This window comes from Schistocerca piceifrons, chromosome 2 (genome assembly GCF_021461385.2).
Source record: "Schistocerca piceifrons isolate TAMUIC-IGC-003096 chromosome 2, iqSchPice1.1, whole genome shotgun sequence".
NCBI classification, from domain to species: Eukaryota; Metazoa; Arthropoda; class Insecta; order Orthoptera; family Acrididae; genus Schistocerca; species Schistocerca piceifrons.
In genome coordinates this window covers 475429634-475457122 of record NC_060139.1, presented here as the reverse complement: position 1 = coordinate 475457122, position 27489 = coordinate 475429634, and the positions used below count along the sequence as shown (strand labels likewise).

General features: G+C 43.9%; 1 protein-coding gene across 1 annotated transcript in view; it reads left to right on the top strand.

Moving 5' to 3' along the window:
- LOC124776201 (lysosomal acid glucosylceramidase-like) overlaps positions 1 to 27489 on the top strand; it is a 175888-nt gene that overhangs the window by 135414 nt on the left and 12985 nt on the right. The window contains exons 9-10 of the mRNA XM_047251035.1: positions 10134 to 10216; positions 22491 to 22780. Coding sequence (XP_047106991.1) covers positions 10134 to 10216; positions 22491 to 22780 — 373 coding nt within the window. The remainder of the gene's footprint in view (positions 1 to 10133; positions 10217 to 22490; positions 22781 to 27489) is intronic.

Here is a 27489-nt window from a genome sequence, read left to right as displayed (position 1 = left end):
CTTCCTTAATGTATTTTCTAAGATAAGTCGTAGGGTCAGTATTGTCTCACGTGTTCCAACATGTCTACAGAAGCTTAACTGATCTTCCCCGAGGTCGGCTTCTACCAGTTTTTCCATTCGTCTGTAAAGAATTCTTGTTAGTATTTTGCAACTGTGACTTATTAAACTGATAATTCGGTAATTTTCACAACTCTCAACACTTGTTTTCTTTGGGATTGGAATTATTATATTCTTCTTGAAGTCTGAGGGTATTTCGCCTGTCTTATACATCTTGCTCACCAGATGGTAGAGTTTTGTCAGGGCTGGCTTTTCTAAGGCTATCAGTACTTCTAATGGAATGTTGTCTAGTCCCGGGGTCTTGTTTCGACTTAGATCTTTCAGTGCTCTGTCAAACTCTTCACGCAGTATCATATCTCCCATTTCATCTTCATCTACATCCTCTTTCATTTCCATAATATCGTCCTCAAGAACATTGCCCTTGTATAGCCCCTGTATATACTTCTTCCACCTCTCTGCTTTCCCTTCTTTTCTTGGAACTGGGTTTCCATCTGAGCTCTTAATATTCATGCAAGTGGTTCTCTTTTCTCCAAAAGTCTCTTTAACTTTCCTGTAATCAGTATCTATTTTATCCCCAGTGATATACACCTCTTAATTTTGTTCTCTAGCCATCCCTGCATAGCCATTTTGCACTTCCTGTCGACCTCATTTTGGAGACGTTTGTATTCCTTTTTGCCTGCTTCATTTACTGCATTTTTGTATTTTCTCTTTTCGTCAATTAACTTCGATATCGCTTCTGTTACCCAAGCATTTCCACTAGCCCTCGTCCTTTTACCTACTTGATCCTCTACTGCCTTCACTATTTCATCTCTCAAAGCTAACCATTCTTCTTCTTCTGCATTTCTTTCCCCCATTTTTGTCAATCGTTCCCTAATGCTCTCCCTGAAACTCGGTACAACGTCTGGTTCTGTCAGTTTATCCAAGTCCCATCTCCTTAAATTACCATCTTTTTGCAGTTTCTTCAGTTTTAATCTACAGTTCACAACCGATAGATTGTGGCCAGAGTCCACATCTGCCCCTGGAAATGTCTTACAACTTAAAACCTGGTTCCTAAATCTGTGTCTTACCATTATGTAATATATCTGACACCTTCCAGTATCTCCATGCTTCTTCCATGAGTACAAAATTCTTTCATGATTTTTGAACCAAGTGTCAGCTATGATTAAGTTATGCTCTGTGCAAAAATCTACCAGGCGGCTTCCTCTTTCATTCCTTACCCCCGTTCCATATTCACCTACTACGTTTCCTTCTCTTCCTTTTCCTACTATCGAATTCCAGTCACCCATGACTATTAAATTTCCCTCTCTCTTCACTATCTGAATAATTTCTTTTATCTCATCATACATTTCATCAATCTCTTCGTCATCTCTGGAGCTAGTTGGCGTATAAACTTGTACTACTGTGTTAGGCGTGGGCTTCGTATCCATCTTGGCGACAATAATGCCTTCACTATGTTGTTTGTAGTACCTTAGCCACATTCCTATTTTTTTTATTCATTATTAAACCTACTCCTGCATTACCCCTATTTGATTTTGTATTTATAACCCTGTATTCACCTGACCAAAAGTCTTGTTCCTATGTCTCACTTTAACCTATCCATTTACCTTTTTTAATTTTCTAACCTACCTGCCCGATTAAGGGGTCGGACATTCCACGCTCCGATCCGTAGTACGCCAGTTTTCTTACTCCTGATAAGAACGTCCTCTTGAGTAGTCCCCGCCCGTAAATCCGAATGGGGGACTATTTTACCTACAGAATATTATACCCAAGAGGACGCCATCATCATTTAACCATACAGTAAAGCTGCATGTCCTCGGGAAAAATTACGGCCGTAGTTTCCCCTTGCTTTCAGCCGTTCGCAGTACCAGCGCAGCAAGGCCCTTTTGGTTATTGTTACAAGGCCAGATCAGTCAATCATCCAGACTGTTGCCCCTGCAACTACTGAAAAGGCTGCTGCCCCTCTTCAGGAACCACACGTTTGTCTGGCCTCTCAACAGATACCCCTCCGTTGTGGTTGCACCTACGGTATGGCTATCTGTATCGCTGAGGCACGCAAGCCTCCCCACCAACGGCAAGGTCCATGGTTCATGGGGGGGGGGGGGGGGGGGGTGTTCTAATTTCTTATCTAAAGTAATTTATTTTCAAGTTTTTAAATCCTTCAAAGTTTGTAAAGGCATTTATTTTGCCCCATATAACACTACTGTAAATATTATTTAATGTTTTACATGGATATCAAGTAATATAAATTTATAATTTCTTAGAGATAGTACATGATTGCATATACTGAATTAAGTTTTTAGTGCAAAACATATGCCAACAACTTCATCTGCTTGAAAAGGACCATAACGCTAAAGTCAGTTTCTTAACAACTATTTCTTTCTCGTTTCTGCATGTCATGACTCAGAGAAGTTATAGACTAGAAAATTTTCTCGATACAGACCAGAGGGTTTTACATCCGATTTAAAAAACTATAACTTCCCTAAAACGAAGATAGTAACGTAGAGTTAGTTTTGACTTACGTATCGAAACTAGTGGCTTTTCTTGACACAAGCTGTTTGCTTTGCAGCTCATATAGTCGTCGGTAGTGGAACTCACTGATGGAGATAGCGCGCTCGTTCACTGTTCTCTGTGTGTAGAAGCGAAATGGTGACAACAAAGCTTGAAAAGGCAATCTGCATTCATCATTTCAACAGATACCATTCAGTCAGAATGCAAGGCGTGATTTTTGTCGAGAGAATGGCACTAGAACTCCTGTAACTCGAAGCATTCAACAATAGCAACAACAGTTTCTAGATCCTGGTTGTTTACGTAAGCAGAAGTCCACAGGCCGCCTCCATGTGCTCGTATAGTTCATAGAGCACATTCAACAGAGTTGTACACATAGTCCACAGTAGTTGCCTTGTCACACCAACTGAGAGACAGCCATTCCTCTCTCGTGATCATGGAATACACTCCTGGAAATTGAAATAAGAACACCGTGAATTCATTGTCCCAGGAAGGGGAAACTTTATTGACACATTCCTGGGGTCAGATACATCACATGATCACACTGACAGAACCACAGGCACATAGACACAGGCAACAGAGCATGCACAATGTCGGCACTAGTACAGTGTATATCCACCTTTCGCAGCAATACAGGCTGCTATTCTCCCATGGAGACGATCGTAGAGATGCTGGATGTAGTCCTGTGGAACGGCTTGCCATGCCATTTCCACCTGGCGCCTCAGTTGGACCAGCGTTCGTGCTGGACGTGCAGACCGCGTGAGACGACGCTTCATCCAGTCCCAAACATGCTCAATGGGGGACAGATCCGGAGATCTTGCTGGCCAGGGTAGTTGACTTACACCTTCTAGAGCACGTTGGGTGGCACGGGATACATGCGGACATGCATTGTCCTGTTGGAACAGCAAGTTCCCTTGCCGGTCTAGGAATGGTAGAACGATGGGTTCGATGACGGTTTGGATGTACCGTGCACTATTCAGTGTCCCCTCGACGATCACCAGTGGTGTACGGCCAGTGTAGGAGATCGCTCCCCACACCATGATGCCGGGTGTTGGCCCTGTGTGCCTCGGTCGTATGCAGTCCTGATTGTGGCGCTCACCTGCACGGCGCCAAACACGCATACGACCATCATTGGCACCAAGGCAGAAGCGACTCTCATCGCTGAAGACGACACGTCTCCATTCGTCCCTCCATTCACGCCTGTCGCGACACCACTGGAGGCGGGCTGCACGATGTTGGGGCGTGAGCGGAAGACGGCCTAACGGTGTGCGGGACCGTAGCCCAGCTTCATGGAGACGGTTGCGGATGGTCCTCGCCGATACCCCAGGAGCAACAGTGTCCCTAATTTGCTGGGAAGTGGCGGTGCGGTCCCCTACGGCACTGCGTAGGATCCTACGGTCTTGGCGTGCATCCGTGCGTCGCTGCGGTCCGGTCCCAGGTCGACGGGCACGTGCACCTTCCGCCGACCACTGGCGACAACATCGATGTACTGTGGAGACCTCACGCCCCACGTGTTGAGCAATTCGGCGGTACGTCCACCCGGCCTCCCGCATGCCCACTATACGCCCTCGCTCAAAGTCCGTCAACTGCACATACGGTTCACGTCCACGCTGTCGCGGCATGCTACCAGTGTTAAAGACCGCGATGGAGCTCCGTATGCCACGGCAAACTGGCTGACACTGACGGCGGCGGTGCACAAATGCTGCGCAGCTAGCGCCATTCGACGGCCAACACCGCGGTTCCTGGTGTGTCCGCTGTGCCGTGCGTGTGATCATTGCTTGTACAGCCCTCTCGTAGTGTCCGGAGCAAGTATGGTGGGTCTGACACACCGGTGTCAATGTGTTCTTTTTTCCATTTCCAGGAGTGTATTTTAGCCATATATCGTATTATAACAAGAAAAGATTCAGCCAAAATATGTGTACAAGCAAGTCTGTCTGCACTACCAAACGCCAATGAGGATATTTTGAGAAGATGATGTGTTTGGAAACAACTTCCCCACAGAGTAATCACTTGATTGTCTACCAAGGTGCACACAAGTGGTAATCGCTTGTCTGGAGGTCAATAGGCGAAGGCTTGGGACCGCACACATCGTAGAGAAGATTTGACTAACCTATGCTTTAGATGGAAATAAATAAGGACACATGGCAACAGAATGTTCGAGAAGGCCAGAAAGACAATGAAGGAGTCGGGTTTGTACCCGAGTGGAAAAGACCCTTAAGAAGCGTATAAAAGTGAAGCCATAGTCAGTATCAAAACAGGATAAAAGAAGTGTCCAAGCAGTAGCTAGCCAGTGAAGCCGAGGCAGGAGCCAGCGAGACTTGTTGACAGCATGAGCTACTGATAGAGCAGTAGGTAGTCATCCACGAGAAGATAGTATTACTCCAGGCCGTTTGACTGCGTACATAAGTAGCAAGCTACAAAAGTTTGTAACACCTTCATGTTTCATTGAACAGTGATGAGCAGAGACAGTCTGTCTCGAACAGCAGTGTAGCGGATTTCATTTTTTAGTAGCACTTGTCTCTTGTAAATTAGGCCAAGTGGCCAGTGCTATAATATTTAGGGCAAGTGGCCATTGATTTAGTAGTTAGGAAAAGTGGCAATTAATTCAGTAGACAGCAGAACATGTGGCAACGATAACACTCGTTTCTGAGCTGGGCACCTCAGGTACTGCATCTTATAGGGATTACAACAAGAATGAAGGTGGCTCTTCTCCCTTCCTGGTGTGAAGCCCTTCTGCAGTAGGACAGAATAACAGTGAATTAATAGTGAGTGGGCTTCCAGCTGAACTGAATGTATTAGAGAACTTTTTGGTCATATGTCTCGCATATACACTCCTGGAAATTGAAATAAGAACACCGTGAATTCATTGTCCCAGGAAGGGGAAACTTTATTGACACATTCCTGGGGTCAGATACATCACATGATCACACTGACAGAACCACAGGCACATAGACACAGGCAACAGAGCATGCACAATGTCGGCACTAGTACAGTGTATATCCACCTTTCGCAGCAATGCAGGCTGCTATTCTCCCATGGAGACGATCGTAGAGATGCTGGATGTAGTCCTGTGGAACGGCTTGCCATGCCATTTCCACCTGGCGCCTCAGTTGGACCAGCGTTCGTGCTGGACGTGCAGACCGCGTGAGACGACGCTTCATCCAGTCCCAAACATGCTCAATGGGGGACAGATCCGGAGATCTTGCTGGCCAGGGTAGTTGACTTACACCTTCTAGAGCACGTTGGGTGGCACGGGATACATGCGGACGTGCATTGTCCTGTTGGAACAGCAAGTTCCCTTGCCGGTCTAGGAATGGTAGAACGATGGGTTCGATGACGGTTTGGATGTACCGTGCACTATTCAGTGTCCCCTCGACGATCACCAGTGGTGTACGGCCAGTGTAGGAGATCGCTCCCCACACCATGATGCCGGGTGTTGGCCCTGTGTGCCTCGGTCGTATGCAGTCCTGATTGTGGCGCTCACCTGCACGGCGCCAAACACGCATACGACCATCATTGGCACCAAGGCAGAAGCGACTCTCATTGCTGAAGACGACACGTCTCCATTCGTCCCTCCATTCACGCCTATCGCGACACCACTGGAGGCGGGCTGCTCGATGTTGGGGCGTGAGCGGAAGACGGCCTAACGGTGTGCGGGACCGTAGCCCAGCTTCATGGAGACGGTTGCGAATGGTCCTCGCCGATACCCCAGGAGCAACAGTGTCCCTAATTTGCTGGGAAGTGGCGGTGCGGTCCCCTACGGCACTGCGTAGGATCCTACGGTCTTGGCGTGCATCCGTGCGTCGCTGCGGTCCGGTCCCAGGTCGACGGGCACGTGCACCTTCCGCCGACCACTGGCGACAACATCGATGTACTGTGGAGACCTCACGCCCCACGTGTTGAGCAATTCGGCGGTACGTCCACCCGGCCTCCCGCATGCCCACTATATGCCCTCGCTCAAAGTCCGTCAACTGCACATACGGTTCACGTCCACGCTGTCGCGGCATGCTACCAGTGTTAAAGACTGCGATGGAGCTCCGTATGCCACGGCAAACTGGCTGACACTGACGGCGGCGGTGCACAAATGCTGCGCAGCTAGCGCCATTCGACGGCCAACACCGCGGTTCCTGGTGTGTCCGCTGTGCCGTGCGTGTGATCATTGCTTGTACAGCCCTCTTGCAGTGTCCGGAGCAAGTATGGTGGGTCTGACACACCGGTGTCAATGTGTTCTTTTTTCCATTTCCAGGAGTGTAAATATGTGTAATGGTAAATAATCGTGTTTAAAGAATTCATATCATATTGCTACTTTGAAAAATCACCATCGCTGTCAGTGGTCCTTCTCTGTTCCCTAGAACCAATCCTAAATAACCAAGGAGGCTATGCTCCCTCTCGACTTCTTTATAAAGGTTAGTTAGTGGAAACCCACTATCACAACAGAACAATGTTGTCGTCAATGTTCTGCCTGCGGCACGCAGGCCACACCAACTCTACACTGGTAGCTTGGAACTGTGCTGGAACACGAAGGGGCCCCATGTCTTTCTGGCGTGTATTGGTGTATTGTGGAGAAGTTCTAGTTTCAAAGCGTACAGTATTCTACGACCACAAGCCCGTAATGGAAGTGGCAAAACACAATGCGTAGAGTTTTATGAATTAGCTGTGGACGAGGAAGTGGAAGAAAATTTCCTTACAGGTTTAATGTTTAGGGGCCTAGTGACGAGGCTGCTTTCCATTTAAGTGGAAACGTGAACTGACACAGCATACGAGTATAGAGAACGAAGCAGAGCATTAGAGAGTTTCCAGAGCTTCATGTGTTTGTATGTGTTTCCCGACGGAAGAATTACGGCCAGTTCACTTTTATCGTGAAGATTGTTACAGGAATCACGTATGTTGGGGATGTGGCAGTTTCCACTATTGCAAAAACATTCCGGAAGTTTCATTTTTCACACGACTGAGCACAAACTCCTTGGCAGGTACACGTAAGAGCATCTCTTAACAATGGCCGGTCTCAACCATCGAACGACCGAAAGGAGCGTAGGCATCTCTCGAATTCACCCACTGGTCTCCAATGTCACATGATCTCAAAGTAACGTTGTTTTTTTCCTAGGCAATTGTCAAAGGCAGTTTCTGTGTGGCTCCCCTTCCAACAGCTTTGGAGAAAATGTGACATCGCTTAACAACTGCAGCGATTGCAGTATCTCCAGACATTCCTTCCTGAAGTAAGGGAGGAGTTTCACTATTTTCTGCGTTTTTCTCATGTGTCTGGTGGAGTGCACGATAGAGGTTAATGAAAGATCAATGAAAACATTGACTCTAAACGTACTTGTAGAAGGTACCCCAAGATTTTATGTGCATGCATGTGTGACATATACCCTCGTAAATTAGTTCTTTTTAAACTAACCCTCGAGCGGGTGCGGTTCCATTTTTTTTCACAACTGATTTTATGCGGTTCCATATTTTTTTCACAACTGCAAACCTATACCTATTCCTTCAGTATTGCTTCAATTAACACAAGTCTGTTGTCGTACGTCCAAGTGAGCAGCAGTAATATAAAATACAAAGCGAGCTAGACGAAAAAAATTTACGATCAATCCAAAAAAGTGACCCCCAGTTACGAACTAGCAACATAATCCCACGTTGAGACAGTTGTCTATGAGATACACTACTGGCCATTAAAATTGCTACACCAAGAAGAAATGCAGATGATAAACGGGTATTCATTGGACAAGTATATTATACTAGAACTGACATGTGATTACATTTCCACACAATTTGGGTGCATAGATAGTGAGAAATCAGTACCCAGAACAACCACCTCTGGCTGTAATAGCGGCCTTGATACGCCTGAGTCAAACACAGCTTGGATAGCGTGTACAGGAACAGCTGCCCATGCAGCTTCAACACGATACCACAGCTCATCAAGAGTAGTGACTGGCGTATTGTGACGAGCCAGTTGCTCGGCCACCATTGACCAGGCGTTTTCAATTGGTAATAGATCTGGAGAATGTGCTGGCCAGGGCAGCAGTCGAATATTTTCTGTATCCAGAAAGGCTCGTACAGGACCTGCAACATGCGGTCGTGCATTATCCTGCTGAGATGTAGGGTTTCGCAGGGATCGAATGAATGGTAGAGCCACGGGTCGTAACACATCTGAAATGTAACGTCCACTGTTCAAAGCGCCGTCAATGCGAAGAAGAAGTGACCGAGACGTGTAACCAATGGCACCCCATATCATCGCGCCGGGTGATACGTCAGTATGACGATGACGAATACACGCTTCCAGTGTGCGTTCACCGCGATGTCATCAAACACAGATGCGACTATCATTATGCTCTAGACAGAACCTGGATTCATCCGAAGAAATGACGTTTTGCCACTCTTGCACCCAGGTTCGTCTTTGACTACACCATCGCAGGCGCTCCTGTCTGTGATGCAGCGTCAAGAGTAACCGGAGCCATGGTCTCCGAGCTGATAGTCCATGCTGCTGCAAACGTCGTCGAACTGTTCGTGCAGATGGTTGTTGTCTTGCAAACGTCCCCATCTGTTGATTCAGGGATCGGGACGTGGCTGCACGATCCGTTACAGCCATGTGGATAAGATGCCTGTCATCTAGACTGCTAGCGATACGAGGCCGTTGGGATCCAGCACGGCGTTCCGTATTATTACCATTCTGAAACCACCGATTCCGTATTCTGTTAACAGTCATTGGATCTCGACCAACGCGAGCATCAATGTCGCGATACGATAAACCGCAATCGCGATAGTCTACAATCCGAACTTTATCAAAGTCGGAAACGTGATGGTACGCATTTCTCGTTCTTACACGAGGCATCGCAACAACGTTTCAGCAGGCAACGCGTGGCAACTGCTGTTTGTGTATGAGAAATCGGCTGGAAACTTTCCTCGTGTCAGCATGTTGTAGGTGTCGCCACCGGCGCCAAGATTGTGTGAATGCTCTGAAAAGCTAATCATTTGCATATCACAGCATCCTCTTCCTGTCGCGTCTGTAGCACATCATCTTCGTGGTGTAGCAATTTTAATGGCCAGTAGTGTAATTAGTGATCGATTAAGCAGCTGACCGAGATCTGATGCAAGTGCATTGCTTAATGCTTCGAATGCGTCACTGCTGTCTCTTTAACACATGTCCTTGGCAACAGAGAGTTTATTTATTTGATTATTGGTTAACAAAACAGTAGTTTCGCTCATATTATGTATGTTTATTTTTTCCTTGCTTAAATGAACTAAGATTAAACTGTGATTTTGATCATACATGCCTTAACTTGGTATAATAAGGAAACCTATTTTTTCACGTGTACAAAGTGCGCCGCGCGCCCGCTCGTGTTATAAGAAACGGTGCGACCGCTCGAGGGTTAAAGACTTTGTACACCAATGTGGAACTTAAAATTTGCCCAATGTTTCTATTTTCAATAGTGCACAAGATACGATCTTGCAATATCAGATGTGCTCTTTTTGAAACAACTTGTACATAAGTAACACATTGATAGTTCTGACATAAATAATAGATAATTTACGTCATGCCTGACAGGCGTCGACCACGCGTATCCGTGTTGCAGGTCCGTTCTTCGGCAGCGGCTACCCGACGGTGAGGCTGGGATCGTGGGAACGGGCAGAGAACTACACCAGCGACATCATACAGGTAAAACACGCTGTCTGAGCGCGCTGTACTTCTACATATGCGGTGTATGGACGTACCACACATCTATCAAGCAAGATACTAGACATGTTTATAGTACTGGAAGGTAATTTGTACACATCACTGACACCTTAAATAATAACCCTGACGGTGCGTTAAAGAATATGGTTAAGTGCATTTCGCTTCAACTGGGTAAATACGAAGAAATGTACAGGCTAGATATAAATGAACAGCAAAACTGTTTTGGTATTTTCTTTAGGGGTTGCGAAGCAACTCAAATCGCTTGATACGGGCAAGTCTTCAGGTCCACATTGTATACCGATTAGGTTCCTTTCAGATTACGCTGATACAATAGCTCCCTACTTAGCAATCATATACAACCGCTCGCTCACCGATAGATCTGTACCTACAGATTGGAAAATTGCGCAGGTCACACCAGTGTTTAAGAAGGGTAGTAGGAGTAATCCATCGAACTACAGACCTATATCATTGACGTCGGTTTGCAGTAGGGTTTTGGAGCATATACTGTATTCAAACATTATGAATCACCTCGAAGCGAACGATCTATTGATACATAATCAGCATGGTTTCAGAAAACATGGTTCTTCTACAGCGCAGCTAGCTCTTTATTCGCACGAAGTAATGGCCGCTATCGACAAGGGATCTCAAGTTGATTCCGTATTTCTAGATTTCCGGAAAGCTTTTGACACCGTTCCTCACAAGCGACTTCTAATCAAGCTGCGGGCCTATGGGGTATCGTCTCAGTTGTGCGACTGGATTCGTGATTTCCTGTCAGGAAGGTCGCAGTTCGTAGTAATAGACGGCAAACCATCGAGTAAAACTGAAGTGATATCAGGTGTTCCTCAGGGAAGCGTCCTGGGACCTCTGCTGTTCCTGATCTATATAAATGACCTGGGTGACAATCTGAGCAGTACTTTTTCGTTGTTCGCAGATGATGCTGTAATTTACCGCCTAGTAAGATCATCCGAAGTCCAGTATCAGTTTCAAAGCGATTTAGAACAGATTTCAGTATGATGTGGCAGGTGGCAGTTGACGCTAAATAACGAAAGTGTGAGGTGATCCACATGAGTTCCAAAAGAAATCCGTTGGAATTCGATTACTCGATAAATAGTACAATTGTCAAGGCTGTCAATTCAACTAAGTGCCTGGGTGTTAAAATTACGAACAACTTCAGTTCGAAAGACCACATAGATAATATTGTGGGGAAGGCGAGCCAAAGGTTGCGTTTCTTTGGCAGGACACTTAGAAGATGCAACAAGTCCACTAAAGAGACAGCTTACACTACACTTGTTCGTCCTCTGTTAGAATATTGCTGCGCGGTGTGGGATCCTTACCAGGTAGGATTGACGGAGGACATCGAAAGGGTGCAAAAAAGGGCAGCTCGTTTTGTATTATCACGTAATAGGGGAGAGAGTGTAGCAGATATGATACGCGAGTTGGGATGGAAGTCATTAAAGCAAAGACGCTTTTCGTCGCGGCGAGATCCATTTACGAAATTTCAGTCACCAACTTTCTCTTCCGAATGTGAAAATATTTTGTTGAGCCCAACCTAGATAGGTAGGAATGATCATCAAAATAAAATAAGATAAATCGGAGCTCGAACAGAAAGGTTTAGGTGTTCGTTTTTCCCGCGCGCTGTTCGGGAGTGGAATGGTAGGGAGATAGTATGATTGTGGTTCGATGAACCGTCTGCCAAGCACTTAAATGTGAATTGCAGAGTAATCATGTAGATGTAGATGTAGATGAGCCACCGAGAAATACTGATTAGGTGAACATTGCAAAACATTCCCCTGTGGCTCAATCATAAAGCAAGCATCATAAATCTCATGTGAAATGATTTTGGATAAAACAGTGGTAATTTATTGTGGTTTAGTTGTGAGAAAGTTGTTACCGTGTTACAGTCTTATTCAACACCCTTTGAAAATATTCCGTGTTTTGCATTGTAGCGCTACACATAATTGGTTCAAATGGCTCTGAGCATTATGGGACTTAACATCTGAGGTCATCAGTCCACTAGAACTTAGAACTAATTAAACCAAACTAACCTAAGGACATCACACACATCCATGCCCGAGGCAGGATTCGAACCTGCGACCGTATCAGTCGCGCGGTTCCGGACTGAAGCGCCTAGAACCGCTTGACCAGAACGGCCGGCACTACACATAATTGCCCTCATAGGTATGAGAAATAGTCACTAGGCTGTGATGGAATTCCTGTACTTTGGCGGTGAAGCCGAGATTAGTATTAGTGAAACGGCGAACAACGGATTCCTGGAGATGCTACAGTGGGTAACATTGTAGTTATCCTCTAACATCGTTTTACGGATGCTGCCGGAGGAAAGGCGCTGGCTCACCGAAAAAGGAGTGGCGCAACAAGGAGCGATGTCGTCCGTGCCTACCACTGAGTATCGGCGGATCAGGGCTGTCGGATGCGTTCCACCTCTCAATCAGGTGCAGTTAGTGAGGAAATGGATTAACTATATGTTAGTCCACTCTGGGTAACATGAATGTTGACCAACAAGAATAAACAGGCAAGGGAAACAAAAATCATCATCTTGTTACACCACTTCATACTAGAAGCAGAGCAGCAGTTAAGTGGCATCGTGACAGAAGATAGCACGTGAGTTCATTTATTTGAACCTGAATCAAAAATCAATGTCAAAAAGGCTTCACAGAATCTCAACACAAAAAAAAAAAAAAAAAAATATGCCATCTGCAGCGATACTAAAGAAGAAGAGTTATTCTTGGGTCAGCACGAGAATCTTTTCGAAAATGGACAAAAGATCATTATCACCCTGCACGAAAACATGTTCTACATCTATCTATATCTACAAGTGTATGGTAGAAGGTACGTCCCATTATACCAGTTAGTAGCGTTTCTTCCCGTTCATTCACATGTGGAACGCGGGAAGAAAGATCATTTATATGCCTCCATCCGTGCTGTAATCAATAAAAACTTGTCCTCACAATCGCTATGCGAGCGATACGTAGGTGGTTTTAGCTTATTACTAGAGTCATAATTTACAGCCGGTTCCTTGGGAGAGTTTATGTCTATCTTCAAGAGTCTGTCAGCTCAATTGCTTCAGTATCTCTGTGACACTCTCCCACGTATCAAAACAAACATGTAGCCATTCATGCTGCCCCTCTCCGTAGAAGGCAACGACCTTGCCGCAGTGGATACACCGATTCCCGTCAGATCATCGAAGTTAAGTGCTGTCGGGCGTGCCCGGCACTTGGATGGGTGACCGTCCGGGCCATCATGCGCTGATGCCATTTTTCGGGGTTCACTCAGCCTCATGATGCCAACTGAGGAGCTACTTGACCGAATAGTAGCGGCTCCAGTCAAAGAAAACCATCATAATGACCGGGAGAGTGGTGTGCTGACCACACACCCCTCCTATCTGCATCCTCTACCGAGGATGACACGGCGGTCGGTTGGTCCAGATGGGTCACTTGTGGCCTGAAGACGGAGAGCTTCTCCGTATACGTTCAGTATCCCCTGTTAGTCCTCTCTGGTACGGGTCCCACATGCATGAGCAATATTCTAGAATGGTTCATGTGAGTGATTTTTAAGTAATGTCCTTTGTGGGTGATTGCATTTCCCCAATATTCTACCAATAAACGAAGCTACCGCCTGCTTTTCCCATGATTGAAACTAAGTGATCATACCATTTCAAATCGTTACAAAGTGCTACACCCAGGTATCTTTATGGGTTAACCGACCCCAAAAATGGTTCAAATGGCTCTAAGCACTATGGGACTTAACATCTGAGGTCGTCAATCCCCTAGACTTAGAACTACTTAAACCTAACTAACCTTAGGACATCACACACATCGATGCCTGAGGCAGGATTCGAACCTGCGACTGTAGCAGCAGCGCAGTTCCGGACTGAAGTGCCTAGAACCGTTCGGCCACAGCGGCCGGCGACCGATTCCAATAGTGACTCATTGATATTACTGACAGAGAAAACTACGTCTTTTTCGTTTTGTGAAGTAAACAATTTTACATCTCTGAACATTTAAGGCAAGTTGCCAATCTTTGCATCACTTTGAAATCTTATCAATATCAGACTGAATATTTATGCGGCTTCTTTCTGGCAGTGCTTCATTGCAGATGACTGCATTCTATGCTTACTATTAATATTGTTCACAAGCTCTTTAATATGCAACATGACTAGCAAAAGAACCAACACACTACCCTGGGGCACATCTGAAGTTACTTGTACATCTATCGATGGCTCTCCGACCAAGATAACTTGCTATGTTGTCCTACCAAAAAATACTCAATCTACTCACAAATTTCGCCTGATACTTTATACAATCGTACTTTTGATAATAAGCGTAGATGTGGTACTGAGTCAACGGCTTTTCGGATATCAGGAAGCATTGCATCTACCTGACGGCCTTAATCCAAAGCTTTCAGTGTGTCATGCGAGAAAAGTGCGAGTTGGGTTTCACGTGATCGTTGTTTACGGAACCCATGCTGACTGACATGCAGGAGATCGTTCTGTTTGAAATGTCTAGTTAAGTTTGCTCTCAGAATATGTTATTCAACAATTATGTCTCAAAGATAATCGACGGTAGCAGTATGGATCACTTCCACTACTTTTCTTGTAAAGAGTTGTGAGCTGTGCTTTCTTTTAAATACTGGACATGGTTTCATTTTCAGGGGATAAGAGAGAGTAACTCAGCCGCAAATTCAATATAGAACCACAGGGATTCATCAGGCCCTGGAGCTTTGTTCAATTTTAACGATTTCAGATGTTTCTCAACACCACTGACACTAATACTTATGTCATTAATCTTTCCAGTGTTACGAGGATTAAATTTGGGCAATTCTCTTGAGTTTTCCCTTCTAAAGGAACACTTGAAAACGGAGTTAAGCATTTCAGCATTTGCTTTGATACTCTCAATTTAAGTTCCGGTCTCATCCGCAAGGAATGGAGCACTAACTTTGGTGCCACTAACAGCCTTTACACGCGATCAGAATTTCCTTGGGTTTTCTGAAAGATCACCTGACAATATCCTCCAACGTTAGCCACTGAAGGCTTTACGCATTGCTCTCTTGGTAGCCAAAAGGGTTTCATTTAGCATCTCTCTGTCTACAGCTCTATGCTTTGTTTTACACCTGTGATGCAGGTATCTCTTTCTTTAGAAGTTTCTTTACAATGACTGTATACCATTGACGGTCCATCCAATTATGAGCAGTTCAACTATGTACATAACTACCAAGTGCAGTGTCAACTTGAACAATTGTTCATCTGCGTGGTCTTGTTGTGTGCTAGAAGCTTCAGGTTCCTCATTGAGATACAACACTGCTGCTTTTTATCTACTTTACTGTACATACAGGGTGATTTAGCTGCCCCTGGTGATGTTTTATGCAATCCAAATTACGCTTTTATCAGGTAGATTATCGAGATGGGCAACAGCAACGTAACCGAAATAACTTGCCTCTCATGGCTTTGGACAACTTTTAACAAACGGAATCATATTGTAAAAAATACAACTGAAGATTGACCATGAGCTACAGGGTATTTTGGATCCAAGTTATACCTTATTTCTACCATACTTATCAAAGTGTGTAATTATGTGCTCATACAGATTTTGGCTGTCTCTTAGTTTATTCCTTTTACAGCACCTAATCTTTCGCAAACCGTTCGGAAATTTTGCCTTATAGAATGGGTTTTACAACAGAACTGACAGGAGTTATATGAATTAGAAGTGTTGAATTAACAAAATTCGAGTATATAGTGAAATGAAAAAAATAATGTATTTCTCGCCACGTTAATATGCTAAAGCAGTCTCATAAATAAAATTTGCACAATAGGTCTAAGATGTCTTCGTATAGTTTATGAATTATTTTGCGATATTTTGACAATTTGCAGAGCGAACTAACCAACACCAATGTTCTGTCACGTAGGGATACATAAAATGACATCGGTAAGGGCAGCCGAATCATCCCTATGTACCTTTATGCTTGGTTGAGTTGCTGTTTGTTGTTCTGTAACTAACGTTGTTACAACCGCATCATTGTGTGTCTTACTATGGACAAACAATTTCCCGTTTTGCATAACACTGCAATATGTCCAATTGTGGCCAACCTGCAAATCTGGACATCACGTTTTACTTCATTCACTGCTACAGAGCTCCAATCTAGCACAATCGAATAGCTAAAGAAAAGACATTGTCGTCGTCGCTACACTCCAATTATAGGAACAGTGGTTATGTAAGCGAGAAGTACATTAGAAGCCATTATTTTCTGACCGATCCTTCTATGTGCAGAAAGATTCGTGTCCCAGAAATGCGCTATGAGGTTCACGTCATGTGGATACTCAGGATCGCATCATGTGAATACTCCACCATATCAGCGACTGACGTTCTCTGCTATCACCATTACGTAAATTTACGTCGTTTCTCGCTCTATGAGCTAGCGAAATATCTTTTTGCAATGTCCCACCATTTCATATCAAGACTAAGTGCACATATACGTGAGAATTGAGTTAAAACAGTGTTTTCGTAGAGGCCATCATCAAGAATACTTCACAAACATATCTACAGACATAAAGACGATCATACGACGAAAAAAGAAAATGAACTAGTTGATACACAGTCGCGTGTTGTTTCTACCACAATGGTTCTCATAATACGTGATATATAAAGTTGCTTAGTGAGACCTGGATTTAAATGATATGTTGTGGCCAAAGTGAAGAAACATTGAAAGAATCTCTTTAACTATCTGTCCTCAAAGTCCTGCCTCATACCAGTTTATAATTAGAAGGACATGTCTTACAAGTTTATACGTCCACATGTCTTATTATCCAGTGTTGGTATTATTCTTCGAGCGCTTGTTAGCGGTCCACGCTGTGAACCGAGCTAGCTGCAGACGAGGGTAAGGTACAGAGTTCACATCCAAGTCGAGCGTAGTTCGAATCCAAATCCACTCGTACAGATTTAGAGGGAAGGAGGGAAGAAATATTAATGTATTACAGGTGGTTCTGGTGCGCCATATTAGGCGATTACGGACATGATTTCCCTGAGGGATGCTGCCTTGTGTATCTATACTACTGGATGTGGGGATTTGAACGTTCCTGGTGAGCTTGCTGTCCAAGTGATCCTGAACTATATTCATCACAGTTGCAAAGAAAATCTTTGCCGTCGTAAATTTCTGTGTAATGTTATTTTCTTCTCTTCTCCATCCATGAACACATCTGTCTTTTTTGTTAATTACGTTGACATATCAGGTGTGGGAGCCAGCACTACCTCTCAGCGATGATGTTTTTAATTTCTATCCCTTTTCCAACAGGTGCCTGCATGTTCTACTTTGAAAAATGGTTTGTGCAGGAGATTCTGAATGTCTACCCTAAGGCTCCAAGAGTAGCCCTACTTTTTTCCTAATGATTGTGGTCTCGTTTAGTATGCATTTACTACTGTGAATAGAATAACTGCAATGAACAATACTTGAGCACTGCCTGGCTCTCCAAAATAATGATAAAGAAATTCTTTATTTGTAAAATTAAGCAAGAATCACGATTAACAACTGATTACATCAAAATACTTGATAAATGGTTCGACAAACGTTGACAATATACGCGAATACCTTGGCAAGTCTGGAGAAGGGATCAGGAAGTTGATTCAATTGAACTTATATAGGGCTAAAGCAGCTATACTCGTGGAAGTTGTACCGTGATTGCTGAAGAGCAGATGGACAAAGCACAACAGAAGGATCTACGTTTGTATCTATGGGCTAAGTCTATAGCATATTGAAGGGAGAGCAACAGGCAATTCTTCAGAATGAAGCTTGGAATTACAGAACATCAATAAAAAAAATGACCTGATTTTACCTACAGTCCGTCTCGCAGTTGCTGTTGGATCTCTACAATATTAACCTGAAGGTGGAGGCAGAAGTGGCTGCAAAATCAGTCATTGGTTCCGTACAAACAGCTGGCACCTGAGGCTAATATCAGTTCAGCTGGGAAAATGCCTGAGTCGCCTACTCAGCGACTCTGCTGAAAGAGGCGGCTGCTCGGGAGACGCTCGTCCCGCGACGGCTCCTGGCTGCGGAGACGCTCGGCTGTAGAGTAATTTTTGCCATCTGCTTCCTACCATGAAGACTCGAGTCTCCGGATTTTCCTTTCGCCAGTATGTAGCTTTGATTAGCTGAATGATCAATATTTTGAGCGTCGACGTGTGAAAAGTTGGCTTAAAAGATGCAGTTTGCATACACATTTCATAAACTGAATTTTGGTGACACCGTGCTTGTCAGTTTAATATGACGTTTAGTTACAATTCAGTACTGTCATGGAGACTCTCAGGTATGTTCTTTTGTGAATTATCTGGGTTCTAGCACTGTAAAATGCAGAATGAACTATGAGCAAGAATAAACTCAACTACACCTAAATAGCTAAAGCTGAACTATTGTAAATACTACACAAATTAAAGGCAATGTAATACAAGCTGCAACTATGTATCAAGAATTACATTCGTTTCTAGTGAAGCAGGGGCGAAGTACGTATAAACAACAGAATATGGAGCAATCTGAAATAAACTGAACTCAACAACATATATCCCTCTCCCCTCCCTCCACTATCACCGCATACACATAATTTTTTCAGTATTTAAAGTTTTCAGGTTATGTCACCTTCTTTACTTCATTTTCTATTTACTTATATATTTTCAACTGTCACAATTCCACTGCCACAAATGGCATTTACTCCAGCATCATACTCTTCACGTATGGCATTCTTTTCAAGGTTGTTCATCACTACTTATCCTTCTTAAGGACGATAGTTATTGTGTGACTACCTCCGAACCGTGGTGGTAAATGCTGCTAAGCAGTTATTTATAAAAGGAAATGCTCAGATACGTATTTATTCCAATGATCTATTACGCCATTTCCTCCTCCCCCTCTCTGACCACCTGCTGAAGCTCCCCTCGGGTTATCTCCTTCTTCCCCCCTCCTTGCTCATCTCCTCCTACCCTCTCTATGCCCAACCGAGCGAGGTGGCGCAGTGGTTAGACACTGGACTCGCATTCGGGAGGACGACGGTTCAATCCCGCGTCTGGCCATCCCGATTTAGGTTTTCCGTGATTTCCCTAAATCGCTCCCAGCAAATGCTGGGATGGTTCCTTTGAAAGGGCACGGCCGACTTCCTTCCCTAATCCGATGAGACCGATGACCTCTCTGTTTGGTCTCTTCCCCCAGACAACCCAATCCAACCTCTCTATGCCCAGCTCCTCTACCTCCTCTCGCGTTGATCCCCCCTCCCCCCTGTCCGTCTCCGCCTTCCCCACTCTCTGTGCATCTCCTCCTCCTTCCCCTCTATCTTTCTCTCTCTCTCTCCATCTCCTCCTCTTTCGTTTCTCTGTCCACTTCCTCCTCGTATCTTCTCTCTCCACGTTAGCACGTACAACCCAATAGGAGGTTGGTTGTCCTTACCATCAAAGTCTTCCCCTCCAGAGCATAACAAATATGTGTACCAAATTAGGTAGAAATCGTTCCGAGATTACTTTTTTAACAGCGGATTAGTCCACATACTCAATTGTCAAATATATAACGCATTTATTTAAGAGATTTCACACGTATTTGTACAGATATCTGCATCTTTAGTCCACTTCACAGGGTAGGTACGTTTTCACTCAGCTGAATGTTTATGACTTCGTACGTATTGAACTATGTGTCGTACAGTGATTAATTTTGCTGCTACATTCAGTGGTATACGATAAAACTGCCTGTAAGATGTCTCACGAATACTGTAGGTAGTAAAGAAGTAATAAACTATAACGTCATGATTCATGCGGCAGTTTTACTGCATGAGCAGCTAAAATCTACTATGCTATAGAATTTTTTCGTTTCATCATTTTGTGGGGGTTGTCAGTTCGAAAAAGTTCCATGAAGGTTTAATATTAGATGAAAAGGTTGTTGCAATACACTAAATGCTCTTATTCTCAAATACTATACGAATAATGTATGGGTATTAGCGCGTCGTGAACTACACTTATTTTCCACCACTTCCTCTCACTCCCCACAATCTCTTGAAGTACGGTTCTAGGCGCTCAGTCCGGAACCGCGCGACTGCTACGGTCGCAGGTTCGAATCCTGCCTCGGGCGTGGATGTGTGTGACGTCCTTAGGTTAGTTAGGTTCAAGTAGTTCTAAGTTCTAGGGGACTGATGACCACAGATGTTAAGTCTCATAGTGCTCAGAGCCATGTGAACCATTTTTTTCCGTGATAAGTAGGTAGACGCAGGCTAGCCTGCATGTTAATTCAGCGTTCCATATTTCATCCCAAAAAGTCCAATAGTTTCAGCATGAAGGAGTAAAAAACATACTAGCTCATACACACACACACACACACACACACACACGTACACTCACTCACTCACCCTCTCTCTCTCTCTCTTTTTCTTCCATGTATAATACATTGCTCAACAGAATTAATGGATCACTTTTTCAAAACCAGGTGATTCCGAACCGTTGCGACGCATAAGTTTGAAATTCGGATCAAAATTGCGTACAATCTTTCTGCGTAACGGTGCAAAAGCGCTGCGTCCTATGATGCTTCAAACGTCAAGTTTGTTTTGACACATGCGAAGAAAAGGCCACAGCTCAGTAGTTTACTTAACTTGTGAAGTGGGTTAATGACGTGATAGTGGCACCGAATTCCACAAAAATTCTTCCCAGTGCCACCGTGGACGCATCAGATGATCGAAAGGTCATTTCACCACCTGTTGCCCACATTTAGCCCTCCTCGTAACGCCTCTGTGATTCAGCCAGCGTTGAAATCACGAGGTTTTTTTATGAGTGGCCGAAGAAAACATTCCAGACACACCGCCGCTCGGCGTCTAAGCGAAAAGGTTCAAATGGCTCTGAGCACTATGGGACTTAACATCTAAGGTCATCAGTCCCCTAGAACTTAGAACTACTTAAACGTAACTAACCTATGGACATCACACACATCCATGCCCGAGGCAGGATTCGAACCTGCGACCGTAGCGGTCGCGCGGTTCCAGACTGAAGCGCCTAGAACCGCTCGGTCACACATGCCGGCCTAAGCGAAAAGGTCTCGAGGGGTGGCATAAAGGACCTCAACGAAACAACCCCTTTCCCTGGGGTGTAGATTTCCTCACATTTCGCCGTCGTAAACGGTGGTTGGGAGTGCGATCATCAACAAGAAGACTTTCCTGACAACCTTTGACTCTGCTGACGCCCTCGGACATTTCAACTCTTCTGTAAGGGTTTAGATTCTGAGCGGCGGTGTTTCTAAAATATTTTGCTCGGCCTCTCGTAAGAAAACTGCGTGATTTCAACGCTGGACTTTGTGGTTCTCACCTCCATCACAGAGCCGTCAAAACAAAGGGTGAAATGTGGATAAATGGGGTGTGAAAACCTTCTCATCTTGTGATCTGTCCACCGTGGCGTTGGGCAGACTTTGGTAACGTTTGGTGCCAATGTGACGTAATTAAACCACCTTACACGTCATCTGAACTTGTGTCATATTTTCACGTGTTGCGACATCTTGCTGCTTCAGGCGTTGTGGAGGCAGAGAGTGACGTCGCAGGGCGCCACGCTTTTGCACCATTACGCACGAAGATTGTACACACTTGTGAGATAAATTTCAAACTTAAGCGTCGCAATGGGTGTAAATTACCGGGTTTCCAAAACGTGATCCTTTAATTCTGTTGTGCATTTACATACAAGGTGATGGCCGTGTAAGCCTAAAAACGTCTCACGAAATGAACTGAAACTGTAAAACATCGACAGTTTCTGTTTTTTGTCCACACATTATTTTATGTAAGAGACAATATTCCTTTTAACATTTGTTATTACGGTTTTATGAACTGTACGTTTACTGACCTGACTGTCTCTCTCATTAAACGAAACACTTAAGGTTCTCTTTGTTTATAAATATTTTTTGTGAACTGAATGTATCAAAGTTAGGTTGGAGCCCTCTGAAAACCGACGGCAGCTGTAGTTTTACCTGCGCCGGCGTCCCTTCGCCTAGGACTAACTATTTTAGTTCGTGTTCGATGTGTTACGATGTGCGCAACTCAGGTTGATTTTCAAGACGAACCCAACCAATTCCGATAAAACTGCAGGCATGATACAAATACAAGCGTTATTGCTAGACAATGATCAGCAGGGCACCTCTTCACCCAGTTGTGCCCTCATCCGGCTGGGAGCCCCTATTGCCGTAATGCGGGTACGGGCTGCAGCCAGTCACGGTCTCCGTTGTGAGGTGCGTTCTGTGTGTTGCGCAGGTGACGAACCACTGGACGTCAGGCTGGGAGGACTGGAACATGGTGGTGAACACTGAGGGCGGCCCCAACTGGAGCAGCAACCCCGCGGACGCGTCCATCGTGGCTAACGCGACGGCGGACGAGTTCTACAAGCAGCCCATGTACTACGCCATCGCGCACTTCTCGCGCTTCGTGCCGCGCGGATCCAGGCGCGTCAAACTCCAGATGGACGCCGACGCCAACTCCACCGACGTCGAGAGCGTCGCCTTCCTCACGCCTCAGGATGACGTCGTCGTCGTCCTGCAGAACAAGTACGTTGCAACTCTCTCTCTGTAGCCTGGGGCCCAGTCCGCAAATCCGAATGGTTTCACAATGTGCTGGCTGTGCTCCTTTACTCTCCCACACTTATTGACGCCGAACAGATGGACGGAACTGGACTGTCATTCTAACTATTTCGAAACTTTCTGAAATAATTCAACAGTCTAGATCCCTTACACTGATGAGCCAAAACGTTATGACCACATGCTTAATAGCTTGTTTGCCCGTCTTTGGAACGAAATACTTCACTGACTCTGTGCATTAGGGATCCGACAGTTTGTTGGTAGGTTTGTGAACGTAGGCCTATATAGCATTAGATGTCTACTCACAGGTCACGTAATTTGCGTAAATAAAGACTAGCTGATTTGCATACGCTATGATCGCCTCTGATCTCGATCCAGCTGGGTTCCACACGATATACATCTGGAGAATTTGGTCACCGAAACATTAGTGTCATTTCGCTATAATGAGGCTCAAACCATTGTAGCACGGAAAATTATACAGCTGAAAGATGACATCGCCTTCAGCGAAGACATCAAGCATGTTGGGATGCAGGTGGTTCGCAGCTGTCAGCGTTTCTTCGATTACCACCACACGTCCCATGCAAGCGCAGGAAAAAGTCTCCTATAGCACAATACCGATACCACCAGCCTGCTTCCGTGGCTCGCTGCACGTTTCGAGCCGCCTCTCACCTCGATCACGGCGTTTGGGGATCGAGGGGATTGTAGCATAAATGTGATTTAACTAACGATCCGACACGTTTCCGTTAATCAACGACCAAATTCCGACGGTCCTATGCCCGCTTCAATCTGACTATGTCGTAGGGCTGGTCTGCTGCGGAGTTCCATGTTCAACAATGTACGATGTACAGAGTGTTCCGAAACACTTGTGCGTGCACCAGCATTGTGCTCTTTCAGCAGAAATGCCACAGATAACAATCTGCCCTACTTTACGGAACAGACAAGCCTCCGGACCAACGTTCTGTGAAGAATTGTGGACGTCCAACTACTTAGTGCCTAGAGGTAGTCTCACTGTTCTACCTCTTTCCGTACAAGAAAATGGCTCTGAGCACTATGGGACTTAACATCTATGGTCATCAGTCCCCTAGAACTTAGAACTACTTAAACCTAACTAACCTAAGGACATCACACAACACACAGCCATCACGAGGCAGAGAAAATCCCTGACCCCGTCGGGAATCGAACCCGGGAACCCGGGCGTGGGAAGCGAGAACGCTACCGCACGACCACGAGATGCGGGCTTTTCCGTACATGCTCAGGAAAGCAGCAAGTGACCATTCGACAGCTTCGCCGTTTTCGAGATACTATTTCATAGGTTCTGCTTAATGATGATCTGCCCATTGTCAAAGTCGTTTATCTCAGTGGATTTCTCCAGTTGCAGCCCATAGCTTCGCCAGGGTGATCCCCCGTCCCCGTCCGTGTCTGCACAGGTAACATACTTTTATTATCGCGTCACGTGCCCGCAGGCGTCATACAACAACGCAATGGGCAGTGGTCATAACGTTTTGGCTTGTCGATGTAAATATTGCCTTATTTAAGACAACGATTTTCGCCAAGATTTGCTGTCATCTTCAGGTCTTAAAAAATATTTTTCTTATGAAATGTGTTCTTTTTCAGTTGGACCTCACACAAAGTTGTCATGTGGATAAAAATTAGCATATTAAAAAAGGGTTTTCTTTATGATAAACCATCTGCAATGTGCTGATTTTTATCCACCTGACAACTGGGCGTGAGGTTCAACGTAAAATGAGCACGTTTCATAACAAAAAGATTTTTTAAGACCTGAAGATGAGAGCAAAGTCTCTCGAAGCCGGCTGTCTTAGACAACGAAATATTTATACGATCTAGGCTGTTGAACGCTTTTAGCAGCTAAAACAGGTAGCTTCTTCGGTCTTCTCAATGTGAGAAAATTCAATACTTTGAATCCTTGTTTACGTGAGCATGTGGAATGATTGTTGCTGGATTTTTAGGAGATTCAAGTGGCACATTCTATTTGTTATGTTCAGTAATTGGCTGGATTTTAGGAACGCTTAGTAGTCGAAACAAACAAGTACTAGTTGTTTTCTGGTGCTATTATTCCAAATGATATTTTTCGAGCTCTGCTCATCATCAGATTTCCTGGTGTAATTAATATAACAAATAATTAGTTATACATTTTATTAAAACACCAGATGTTAACAAGAAAGCGCAAAATCGAACTAAGTGTCAGAACCAATACATACCATTTCATAGCAAAAATAACTTTGACAGTTTGTTCCTGACTCATACATTCACGAATCAAAATGTCTGACATATAATTTAAATTTGGAATGTGGAATGCTGGTAGTGAGAAGGACTACGAAAAACTGCTACTTCAGTGCGCTCACACCTGCTAGGTGAACCAAGCAGTGCATAAGGGCGCCATCTTACGGCATTGCGGCTGTGCAAATGCCGAAATGTTTACCAAAAAATTAAAACAATAACCAATAATAACGAAAAGTACATTTATGCCTGCACAAAGGCACATTAAAATACACATCACAGTAGTACAAAGTGCAAAAAAGTATATTAGAAAATCGTTGAAAAAATATTTTGACTTGGAAAGAGATGAATCGTCGAAGATTACAAACGGATTTGTTCAGATTTGCAATTACACTTGTGGACTGTTTGTCAAATATAAAATATTAAGACATTTGACCCATCCTGTGGTTTATTACTGCGGCTACCCACAAGTCAAAATGTTTACTGCCCATTAGAACAGTAAAAAACGACAACAAAAATACTTCTATTATGGCTGCAAGTAAAAAATAAAAAAGGAAAAGGTGATTGTCTGCCTGCACTTAAGCACAATCAAAGAAGCATCACTGTAATATATGTGCATGAGATTGTGCCTTTCAACATATTTAAATATTTATTTGTCTTAAAAGGTTAACGTATCAAAATTACAGAAAAATTTGTCTTGATTCACTGATCAGAGTAGTACATAAGAGCCTGTACATTTCAAAGTTCAAAATTCCTTTTGCATTAGAAAAAAGCAACGTATCATAATTACAGAAGGACTTTTTCTGATATGCCGTTGCGCTTCCGAAGATGTTTCCCTCCTGAATCACTGATAAACCTAACTAACACTGTATTCACTAACCACTGTAGGCCATAAAAAAATAGTAAAGGGAGAAGTGCTTGTCTGTATACTCAATTTCAGAAATGTTACGAAAGTTATCAAAGTTTTCACGTGACTCTCACAACAAATCGTCAAAAATACTAAAAAAAAAATTACCAACCACTAATGATTTGCTCTCCAATGTGTCCCTTCCTGTCTCAGTGCAGAATTGTCATGCTACTTTCTAATTCTGCTGATGTATGGCATTCATCTTTTAAATAGAAACCTAATGCACTACCAGTGCTTGTGTATCCATGTTCTTTAAGGGGACATTGTATGTGAAATTCGTTGAAATTTGACATTTTCTGTTTTCTACTCCATAATGTACTGTGGATTTTTCTGAATATTTTGGTATATAATACATTAAAGTCAGACAATTATGAGACCTTCAAATAATATTTCGAATGTTGATGTGTGACTGTCAAATTTCGCAGCTACGCATGTATTGCCACATTTGAGCATTCATATCTTTGGAACTATACTGTCTAGAAGGCTGCGAATTGCTTTGTTTTGTGCCTATTGCTACGTCTCAGAAGCTGGCTTTACGAATAAACAAATCAGTTGTTTCTTTCTGATACTAGTTTTCGCTGAAAGTAGTGTGATTATCGGCTATTTTTGTAATAAGCTAACTTCTGTTGCTTTTTATACGTAAATAAAGTGACTAAGGGTAGGCTATTGTTAGAGATAACTGTGACAATTTAGAGAAGATGAAAAGAGCTGTGTGGAACACTTTCTTTCATCGGATATCAACAGATGAAAAACCATATCATTCTTGGTGTCCACCACCACCAAATACTTGGTGTAAATATAGGCAAGCTGAATTTTCTTTCACCCTGCATGGATTTACACACAAACATTCTCTTCCTTTGGCAGTAATGGAGGCAATCAAACCTATTTACAGAGATTTGGCAAATCCTGAGCTACTAAACAAGTGTTTACATGGGAAAACCCAGAATGTGAATTAGCTTTCAATAATGTTGTGTGGTTCCGTGTGCCTAAAAATGTATTTGTTGGCCTTATGACTCTGACGTTAGCAGTGTCTGGGGCTGTAGTAACTTTTAATAGTGGGAACTATGAAAGACGTGGGATCTGGAGAAGTTAGGGATAAGGTTTGGACAGAACATTGATAATGGACTGCGGCAACTGGATGAGCTACGTGTAAGTGAAGCAGAATTAGCTGCTCAGCAATATGGGCCAGGGCAATTCTAGTGCATAAAAGATGCAGAAATGTTAGCCTTTATAAGAATTTGTAATAAAAATGTTTTAAACCTCAATATTTCTGAACTACATTTCTTGCAATAAAACCCCGTTTTCTAAAAAACTGGTGATGGTAGAGACATGAAATTTTCAAAGCATACCAAGGGTGAGATTCAACACATATGGAAGTAGAATAATTAAAATATCCTGAGTTGTTTTGTTTTTGTGTTCATTTATTTACAAAATTCTGTCAAAAAACTGAGTATTCAAAAAAATATATATAACGTGCCCCACAATACAATTTTAGTAATAATTCTAGTTCAGTGTATCTAGAAAGGTGCATTCA